Below are 11,014 nucleotides of genomic sequence, written 5' to 3'. Positions count from 1 at the left end.
AGACAGATGTACAGATCACACTCGTCAGAATTACAACACTGCTCTTGACCAAAATAGGATTTATTTAATGTTGACTTCGGGCGACTGTCTCTTCTCTAGAGCGACTTCGTATTCATCGACATCCTTCATCATGATGGCCAGTTTGGTTCTGATGCGAGGGTGGGCACTGGGCTCTCGGTCCGCTATCACTTTGTAGCTGCGCAATACAGTCGACAGAGCAGTCTTTATTGACATCAAAGCATACTGGTAACCTAAAACACAATCGAGAACCTAAATTATTTATCTAAGCGATTAGTTTAATTAATAGATCTATCGTCATAATACTTAATTACTTTAGTGTTACCACACCTAATAACAAGGATGAGAAATTATTTTATCGCATTTAGTTTAGAGTAGAAACTAAATAATTTCTCATTCGACCGCGGTACAATCGATTCACTATTCATTAACCTATAGGCTAATGAATATTCTACATCCCTTCAGGAAACAAATATACGTCAGTTTAAATGAAAAACATGATTAAATATAAGTTGATATAATTACTGCTGCGCGCGCATACTACTATAACAAATACAACTGTTGCATCGAATAAACTTTAAATCAAGACTCACCGACGCAATTTCTAGGACCATAGCTGAAGGGTATGTAACTGCAGGGGTGGACTAGGTTGAGCCTCTCAGGTAAGAACCTGTCGGGGTCGAACTCTTCCGCATTCGGACCCCAATATTTAGGGTCCCTGTGGGCGCCCCAGATGGAAATCACCACTCCAGAGCCGGCCGGGAGCACGCGTCCTGAAGCTGCGAAATATAACCAAGTGAAATTGGAAAAATATTGAAATAACATTGGGGCCCAACTCCAATAAGCTGCCAAAGTTTTTTTATCAAATGATATACTCATCATGTCATAAAAAACTTTGATAGCTAAATACTAAAATATCTCATACTCTAAAATATATCCCATGTCAACTTTTAATTCTGTTTTTAATACAGTCCAACTAATACTACAAATCTATCTAAACTAAAACTAAGACTACTACATATTAATTTTCATACTGTGTTATTTAAATGTTTTTAATACTGTTTGATACTCGTTTAAATATAAGTACTCACGTAATTTGGTTTCTTCAATAATCTTTCTGATAATGAAAGGCACTGGCGGAAATAATCGAAGGGATTCTTTAACTACTCTCTCCAGGTATTTCATTTTCGTTAAATCTTCTTTGATCAAGGGGCGGTCTGAATCGCCGTATATATCATATAACCTGGAAGAAGTAACATGTTAATCATAGAGTCTCTCTTTCGTCTGAGCTCATTCCGGTTCACATGTTCAGTTTTCCTTCTCTACTTCATCCATAATTATCAGACCACTGGCACGCATATTATCTTTGACGTCATTAAACCAGCGCTTCTTAGGTTTCATAGACAGAAATTTCCCTACGAAATTGGCCGGTGTACGAGACGTGGCTGTACCTGCGCAGCGCAGTCTGCACTCCTTGAGTCAAAGTAGATGCATGCGGACAATATAAACGGAAATGTTACAGATTCTTATCTGTCATTCACATATCATCTTCTACATATATACCAGTTAATTACCTACATAATTGGTTCCTGTTATAACATTATTAAGAGCATTTTCTATAATAATTCTAATTCTATAATTTGAAGCTAAATAGGCCAGCATCTCAACACTAACAATAGTAATGGGTTCTCATTTCTTTTTCTTTTTATATAAAAATTGTCGTTCTCATGACCTATCAATAACAATACTTTTATCAGGATGTAAAAAGTAAAATAACGCTCTTTTACTTTTTGCGTCCTGATAAATAATTACATGTAAGCAAAACAATAGCCATTGAAAACTTGGTAATGATTGTTAAGACAATAAATATCCTAACCTTAATTATACGCACATACTTAAAGAAAAACGTTTTTCTGTAACTCTTTCTTTAACTTCAAAATCATTCTAACATTCGTAAGGATTTGCTATTTCGATGATCGTGGTCGTCACAAAATGTTTGTTTCAAGTTCAACCAGCAATAAAATTAATTTAAATGTTTCAGAATCGTTACTTTGGACTTCTTCCCTTGGTTTTTGTTTACAGAATGGACCTAATATCAGATAATAAGTTTTTTATAGATGTAAAAAGTAAATAGCTTTGTCATTTATGCTTATATTCCATGTAATTCCATGTTACATTAATATTGCCAACCTAATGTCGTGTGAACAAATAATGATAAATTGCACTCACTCATCAAAAACTTTTTCTTGTATTTCAGGGTACTTGGCAAGTAACTTAAATGTGTAACCAATAGCGTGTGCAGAGGTGTCCGTGCCAGCTATCGTAAGGGTGAGGACCTCCTCTCTCAACTCCACGTTCGTGAACCCCTTCGACCCCCCGGACAGCGTGATGAGGTGATCCAAAAATGTCTTCAGTCTGTAATTTCCTAAATCTGAAAAATAATTTAAGTTGCAGTTATCAATTGCATATAAGGGGCCCAAATAATTGTTCGTCTGTCCAGAGTGTCCAAACCACTAAAGTGGCTCGGTTCTGGCAAGGAAAAAATAACCAATGCAGTAACGTTTTAGTTGTAGTGCAGAGTAACACGCAAAGAATAATTTGTGGAACCTGCAGTACTAACGATTTTTATTACATATCTAACATATCCCTATATTGGTAGTAAAATAATAAATTAAGAGAAGTTCTTATCCCGCATGGGACAGAAAATCGCTAAAAATAAAACTGTTGTTGATATTCTCTACAAAAAACAAGAAGATTGAATATCTATTCAATTCAATTAATCTTTATCTAAGTTGCGATTTATAAATCTTACCATATTCATTGTCTGCTTCCGATTTATTATTTGTCTCAGTTTTTAATTCCTCTCTTTTTGTTTTGATTACCTTAAAACAGAAGTGTGTAAAGTATATTTGAAAATTGCATACAAAATTACTATAAGTTAAAAATATTCAAGCTCAACTTAAGTATAGACAAAAAATATAATTTTATAGGAGCATTTTTTTTTGTTGTAAAATTTAAATATAAATAGATTGAAAGAAAACTTGAGTCTTATTTAACTTAAGTATTTAACTATAAGTCAAAGAGAGAAAAGATGAGTTTAAGTATTTTCAATACACCGACGTCTTTGGTCATTTTCGAAACTAATGAATTAAGTTTTATATATTTAAGTTGCATATTATTTTTTATAACATATTCGGCACATTGGGCAAACAAGTATGCAGGTTGCCTGATGGCAAGCAAACACTGCAGCCCATGAATACCATCAACCCTTTGTAAAATAAAGAAATAAAAACTAATAGTTACAATACATTACGCTGAAACATTTACCGTGTCGGTGAAATCATGCATCATCTTACAGTATCTCTCGTGGTCCTGGGACCTGGGGAACATGCGGTAGATCCAGTCTGGCTGCAGCCACAGGTGGAAGATCCTCTGGCAGACCAGGCTCAGCAGCGAGTTCATGGAGGTAAGGAACGGGGACGCGGGGTTCGACTGGGCGTTTATTTTCACGCCCATTGCCGTTTCTGTCCAAGACAATTTTTTTCATAATTAGGTACACGACTTTCACGGGCCAAGTGCATTTGTATCAAATTTAAAACTACAAGCTAAGAACAAAGATCGAAAGAAGCTCATTCCATAGTATTGGACTTATCATGTCAGAGGGGCTTATCCACAGATTATTATTTTGTTACCCACAGATTATTTATTTTTTATGTTACACTTCCTATCAATATTTATATTGAAAGAAAGTTGTCAAATATTTCTTAATGTGAAATGACTTCTTATGACGCATTTTATTTACCTTTATGAAAATGCACAGATCTATACGTATTTTATTTATTAATATAAAAACGGCATACACACATTTAATTTTTAAAGAAAGTTATAAATGGTCTATATTATGGTATTATTTTCATGAATGTACACGTAATTATATGAATATAATAAAGACGAAATTGTGAACTCCACTATAAATCTGTGGTGAACTCAATATTTTCTAAACACAAATTTAAATACTTTAGGAAGGAAGTTATTACGAATATCCTTCGCGTGAGTAATGTAAATAGGTAAAATGGAGTAATCATACTAAACGCACTGTTTATAAAGATCATCTATCATCATCAACCAGTTGTGTCTCCCCACAGCTAGGCTACTAGGCACCCTATGTAAATAGACTGTAATAATTGCGATAGTTTCCCGAACTTTGGCGGATTCGGTATAAACTGCTGGTTTTTCATTGCGGTAAATACCAGTTCTCATACAAACTTCATACAAACTAAGTAAAGTTCATGCATTCGCATGTCAATCGCTACAGATAAATAAATAGACATTATTACTTTCTGGCTGAAAAATATTAGCTATTGTATAATGCAGATGTGAACATATATTTGTACCTTGGCTAAGTTATTGTGAAATAAAAAAAAAAGATATAAAGATCTGTGAAAAAATAGACATTAAAGTCTTATTCTCAACATACATTCCTAATCAATGTTTGCTAGTAGGGAACCCTTAATGAAAGACCAACACGCTGTTGGTCACTTTTCTCTTTAATCGAGTAGGTTTAGTTCAGACACAGATACTATAATAGCCAGTTCAGGTTTAGGGTCAGAGCCACGGTCAGTCGACCCTGGTCGACAGTATTTATCTAGTAAGTACTTAGTACGATAAATAGACAATCTTATCACGTATCCGCATTATATATAGTTAAATCCCATGAAAAACCAGTCAGATATACGAAAATGGGTACAAAGTATCAACAGATATAAAATTATGTCACGTAGCGTTAAAAAAAATATGGAACTCTTTTCCTGCTAGAACAACATGGAATATTTTCCTTATATTAGCAAAGACTTTGACCGGTGTTTAGGAAATTTGAAGTAAAAAGCCAATTATAGTGAGCTTTACACGCGGATTCAGTACATAAAATTACATGGATTCTGATAGGCAATTACAAGACTTTGAGCTAAGCTTCATAGGCAATCAGAAATATCATAAATTCATAAATTCAAATAATTAATGTAACCGTAAAAGTTTGTAAAAAACTTTATTTATTACGAAAAATAAGTACAAAAATTAGTGTTCCTTACCACATACAGAGTCCAGGGTGTACGTGCTGACGAAGGGCCATAGACTGAAGACACCAATATTGCAACACTTCTCCAGCCTCTGCTTGAGCACCTGGCTCTGCTGAGAGAATACTTGGACGAAGTTCTCCACAATTTTCGGGCTAAAGGCAGGCACCGTAATCTTGCGTCTTCTTCTCCAAATGGAGACTGTTGGTGTAAAAAAAATATGAAGAAATTATTTTTTTATTATCATTTCAGACTTAGTTGTACGTACATGGCAGAGGGTCGTGGTCAGTATGCGGGATTAATGTTTGGCAATAATAAAGGTATGGTTTGCCATTCCCTTCTTCATTTCACGCACATTAAGATTAATCATAATATCATTAATCATTATGATATATTAATCATCGTGCTGGTTTCCACACGATATTTTGTTTCATTTAGCGCAAATGATGTTTGATAAATACTAACATACATGATACAGATTCGTTTCACGTCAAAAGTAAGCGTCGAATCTAGGACCTTTCAGTTCACAGGACAGATGTACCTAAAGCTAGGTTTGTTAGGTATTTTGTGTCGCTGGATAAATTTTAGTACAGTGCGAAAAAAACTTATGAATACAAAAGAATCGATTTAGTATGGTCTAACAATCTGAATCATAAATACATATACGATTTTTCGCAATACGTGTACAGTTTGCACTGCACATTTAACAGGAAATTGCACCAAAACGCCGTTATGCTTGCTGTAACCATCTATCAATAATATCTCTTGTATGAACTAGCACAAATGTTTTGTTTTGCGCTATTATGTCAAGGTCTAGAATCACAAATAGTGTACATAAAATTTTAGAATCGGATGTATGAGTTAAACCGCCAATATTGACCATCATTATAATGTTGTAACATGTCATGTAACATGTGATCGATTCGAAACTGCAGTCTTGTGATATTCTCCTAAACTAATATATTTCCTCTTACACACATTACAGAATGTAAGTATGTCAAAAATATAAATCCGTAAATCCCGACAAAAAGTATTGAGAACTTTGACGGACTTCATGTCTTTTGACTATAAGAGACAAATTGTCAACACGATGGCAGCTCCATATAAGTTTGTGAGCAACAATGAACGACCTTATCTAGACTGTATTGCAAAAAAACGTATTTTTTTACCTCAGGGTTTTTTGTCCTAATACTAGTTATTCCTTGACACTACATTAGGCAAGGAGATCTAGGAAAAGACAAGGTTGAAGTGTGAATCATATACAAATCCGTCAAATCATAAAGTTGTTGGTCGAAATTTGTTTGCATTTCACAACACAGCCTCTGGTCCTCGTTTGACTAGTTCTTTTATATTCGTGTTTGTATTAGTATTTCTTTTAAACTTACTCCCCCTTATTAATAAAAACGTTATTCTCTGATTAGCCTCGAAATAGTTATTCTTTGTATTGTCTCGTTCTTTCAATGTCAAATGCTGAAAAGACAGATAGGGACAAAACAAAGATATACTACTCCAAGCTTAATCAGAGAATTAAATGTTTATTAATAAGGCGGACTAAGTACATAACAATGGCATCGTGTAAGTAATGGGAAAGCTATACACTCTAATTGATGAAATTTATCCGCTAGTGTGTGAAATAGAGAAGGCAATGCCAAATCATTCCATTATCTTCAGAATAGAATAGTTTTTATTATGAGTACTCACAAATATAAATAAATAATAATCTTTAATTATTATTGTGAAAAACTTCGTGTGTTAAGTTTCACAAAACGGCCACGACCTTCAGGCCCGAAGAATATAAAATAAGGACTAATAAATGAGAATAATTTAGTTAAACTTTATTAGAGTTATAATACACCGACTCTGTTTATAAAGGAAGGTATTGTTTTAACAAAAATGTCTCAATGGTATCTTCCATTGATAGAAGGTCAATAACATCGAGGTTGATATAACTTGCAAATGATGTGTCGTCACCAGCATCCGAGTTCCTCTGCATCTGGTTAACTTGACCGTGTCTGAATGTAACTGATGATCTTGACCCAAAACATCTTATCACCGCTCGTAAAATACATAATTAGTACAAGCAAAAAAAGAAATTTAAAAAATACTATAGTAACGTCCATTACGTTCAATATTAAATATTTTTCTAAAAATACCTACATACTCTACTTATTAAAACCTGTCTCGGGGAACAAACTGTGTAAATTCTGATAACGATAATTGAGTTGAATCGCATCTCAACAGTAGTTCTTATAAAACGCAATAAGAAATTATTAATTAGCAGAATCGACCGATATCTGTAGGATTCTGTGGTTCAGAGGCAAGGACAAGGTCGTCAAATGTCGGCCATCGTGTTATGTGTTGTATGTTTCGTAAACAAATATTTGAATAATATGAAGCAATTAGAACGAAGAACCGATACCGAGGAATATGTTAATATATTTGGATGGATTTCTAACTTCATTGTTACACGTTTTTTAATCGCTTTCATCCTGTAAGCTATAGATTAATCTTTTTATTTACCAGTTATTTTTTATAATAAGAAAAGCATGATGGTAAGATTGGAAAAAAAGACTTCAACGCGTTGGCAATGTATGATAACGTAGACTTACTTGTTAGAAGTATAGTAAGGAAATTGTATATGATGATATATGAGCTAAGATTGCTTAATTCTATAATTATAAGAAATATTGAATTACTGTAACATATTTAAAATTTCCCAAAAAACAGACATAACTTGTTATACGTAATTTCAAAACCTAGAGTTCTTTACCAGTCAACCAAATGACGCAGATGATTTTTAGAGTGAATGTAAATGATGAAACAAAAGGTATAAATTTAAAAGAGAAACTTCAAATGTCGACATCAGATATACCACTCCGGTCTGAACGTGGTCCGACTTCCTTTGTCCGACAGATTGGGCGACGTAATCTTTTATTTCGGACTCATTTGTGTTAGTAAGTATAAGATGATAGGTTAGGTTTATCTGCCTCCAAAAAGGACCATATAAAGAACAAATAAGTTAAACCCACCTGGTGCAAAAATACTGCCAAAACCGACGACCTTCTGGATAAATCTGTGCAAGTCGTCCTTTTCCAGACATGTCTTCAGCACCACTTCCATATCATATGGATCTACCAACACTGTAGGCGAAAATTATAAATCTTAATCAATATGTTACAGCTTAACTCCGAAATGGGGAAACCCAGATTTCGCTGGCTAGATCTAGGACGAGTAACTTTGAATTTGCTTATTTTCGGCTAGACTTAGTACGGTTTAGTTTTCGTCATACCGGCTAGACCATACCATAAAAAGTAACAAGATGTTGAGCTATGGTCCAAAGAAAACAATTAATTTTGTAAAGTTCAAAAGTCTCCTCAAATCGGCTTGTAATATCCTGATTAAGTTTTACAACCCTGAGTCAGCAAGTTCGTTATAATATCAGTCACATAATAAACTTTGTTGTAACCCGCCCACGTTTGTCTAACATGAAACCAAGCGACATAAATGACCCATCTGAATATAAAGTGTTTTATTGCAATGCATACTGACTTCCTCGAGCAATATATTTTAGAGTTCATCTAGTTGCGGTTACAGCCAGGAAAAGTAAAAAGTCCTTGAAACTTTTTTCCTTCTACGATTTTTTTTGCATATGTATCGTAATTTTAACAGTCATTACGTTAAATTTCTGGCTATGCTTGTTTGCCAGATTTCGTCTAAATGTGTCTAATACATTTTGTAGTTATTGATCGAAATTGGCATTCATAATCAATCAATTTTATACAGAATCAATCTCTAAATAAAATAAAACTCTCACTTCTATATAAAACATAAATTCTATCGTCAATAAGTCACGTAACGCTTATTATGTATAAGCAGATATTAAATGATTAAGTGTGTATAATGATTACGTCTGATTCTGTAATGTTAATGCTAATTCTAAAAAAATATTTAGCAGTTGTTGAAATTTATTTTTAGTGGACAGGTCAAAAGATAGAATGGATTGCTTTATGATTGATATCTTAAAAATAAATGCAAGTGTTATTTATTAAAACAAGTACCTATAGATTTGTTTCTTACCAATGTTCAACAATAATAGAGTTTGAAATTTAAAAAATGACACCTTAATCTTAGAATGGTAGTAAACATAAGAAGAGCAACGGCAAACTTACGTCAACAGTCATTAAAACAATTAAGACATTATTTAATTTACGTCTAACCATATTACGTATGTATGTGTATATATCACAGATATCACACATTGTTCTTATAGCTATAATCTCTTTTAATTAACAAATCATCTCAAACTACAAACTACTTACTATCTTTTATATGTCTGAATGATCACTCACTGTAGCCGCCTTGTCGTTCGTGATGTAGGTAAACTTACCAAAGTACAATATATGATTGAGCCATCCCCTTATCATCCCGTCGGTTTTGATTGACGTGTAACTGAAGTTTTTGAGCGCAGACATGATGTCTGTAACAAGTTCACTGATTCAGTATTTTACTGATTTAGTAAATTATTCTTTACTTATATTGTAGTAATTGAGAAAAAATATTTATTGTTTAATGTTTATATTCAAATCAATTTTTGTTTAAAATCTCTGGCACAATTTAATTTACGGAAAGTTATTTCTATTTCAGGAATTGTCAATTAGTGTTATAAAAAATAACAGATTTCGTTTGGAACATTCCGTTTCATTTACATTTACAACTCGTAAAAAAACAATATTCACCCTCGTCATTCCCAATCAACTTATGAGCGATCCCGATCACTGGAAGCTCCTCATTAGGACCCGGTATCAGGGACGCCAGTTCGTACATCCTCCGTCTCCTGTACCGGAACACCACGGTCCACACTCCCAACCCAACAAGAACAAACCACAGAATCATCGTGATATTTTAAGCACAAATCGATTGAACTAACTCTTATTGATTTTAACTGTATTATGTTGTTTGTATCTTCTTTTAAAGATGTAATGTGATAAAGATTAAGATGTGATTCTATATATATTCCATGGCTGCAAGGGCAAACTGTTTGTCATTAAATTGTATGTACCACCTATACAGTAACTAGACACGGTTTTTGCAATAAAAATGTTTGAGTTTGAGCTGTGCGACCACTCATGTGAACATATTTCGACCGCGACCGCGTATTTACCGACGCGGTAAAAATGTGAGCTGCTTATATATATGCACGTGCATTTTGCTGCGGCCGTCAGGTTATTATGCACTAATTCCTCACAAGTAGACAGAAGGGTCAGGAAGATCATGGCGTGGGTAACCTTCGGATATGGTCATTATCACTCCCCTCGCCATATGAACCCTAGATGCTTAACAATGGGTAATTCTCTCCTAGTACAATCGACGACATGTCAAGCTGCCCAAATACATTGAAAATTCGTCGCCATTACTGCCGCATAGAGATCTATGTAAGGTTACTAAACTTATGGTTGACTGTACATACATAGAAAAAAGGTCATTAGTTTTCAATAGGCTCTATGCAAATATAGTAAATAAAACCATTTCTTTTTATTATTTTTTGTGATTTTTTACTCCTAGGAATTACTAAATACGATACCAATGCCTTATATTGAACTTGATCGGCTCAAGGCTCATATTTGTATAATTTGTGTGTCACTAGGCCTCTGTCAATGATACTCTTCGGCAACATTATTGCTTATTTTGTTGAATAATTCTTCATCAAGGAAACAATAACTTATTTTTTAGAACTATGAATAAATTTATTTCAATACCTACGGTGGATAATACCTAAATCAAAATTATCTAGTCTAGATTCAAGATTCATTGTTCACCCTCTGCTAATTACCTATCGTAAATGCTTTGTAATTTACCTATTATACATAGATTCTTTTAATTCAAACAAACTATTTAGTATATATATATATATATTATTTTGATGC

General features: G+C 33.7%; 1 protein-coding gene across 1 annotated transcript; it reads right to left on the bottom strand.

Annotated features, from left to right (window-relative positions):
* Positions 1 to 44: 44 nt before the first annotated feature.
* On the bottom strand, positions 45 to 10,273 carry LOC128670855 (cytochrome P450 4c3-like). The gene is made up of 10 exons (XM_053746866.1): positions 9,827 to 10,273; positions 9,478 to 9,567; positions 8,120 to 8,230; positions 5,106 to 5,291; positions 3,346 to 3,542; positions 2,831 to 2,900; positions 2,248 to 2,449; positions 1,110 to 1,261; positions 612 to 797; positions 45 to 251 (listed from the first exon to the last, which is right to left on the bottom strand). Exons 1-10 carry the CDS (start codon positions 9,981 to 9,983, stop codon positions 61 to 63), a joined length of 1,542 nt encoding a protein of 513 aa, XP_053602841.1. The 5' UTR covers positions 9,984 to 10,273; the 3' UTR covers positions 45 to 60.
* Between the last annotated feature and the right edge of the window lie 741 nt (positions 10,274 to 11,014).

Source organism: Plodia interpunctella, chromosome 6 (genome assembly GCF_027563975.2).
Source record: "Plodia interpunctella isolate USDA-ARS_2022_Savannah chromosome 6, ilPloInte3.2, whole genome shotgun sequence".
Classification (NCBI taxonomy): domain Eukaryota; kingdom Metazoa; phylum Arthropoda; class Insecta; order Lepidoptera; family Pyralidae; genus Plodia; species Plodia interpunctella.
The sequence above is the reverse complement of the archived record's forward strand: the minus strand, read 5'-3'. Positions and strand labels throughout refer to the sequence as shown.

What these genes read in the sequence shown, in the direction of transcription:
- LOC128670855 (XM_053746866.1), bottom strand. Translation starts at nt 9,983, where the DNA reads ATGATTCTGTGGTTTGTTCTTGTTGGGTTGGGAGTGTGGACCGTGGTG. An exon ending in CAAGAAAAAGTTTTTGATGA is followed by an intron (nt 1,262 to 2,247) that starts GTGAGTGCAATT and finishes TACTTCTTCCAG; the next exon opens with GTTATATGATATATACGGCG. An exon ending in TATTGAAGAAACCAAATTAC is followed by an intron (nt 798 to 1,109) that starts GTGAGTACTTAT and finishes TATATTTCGCAG; the next exon opens with CTTCAGGACGCGTGCTCCCG.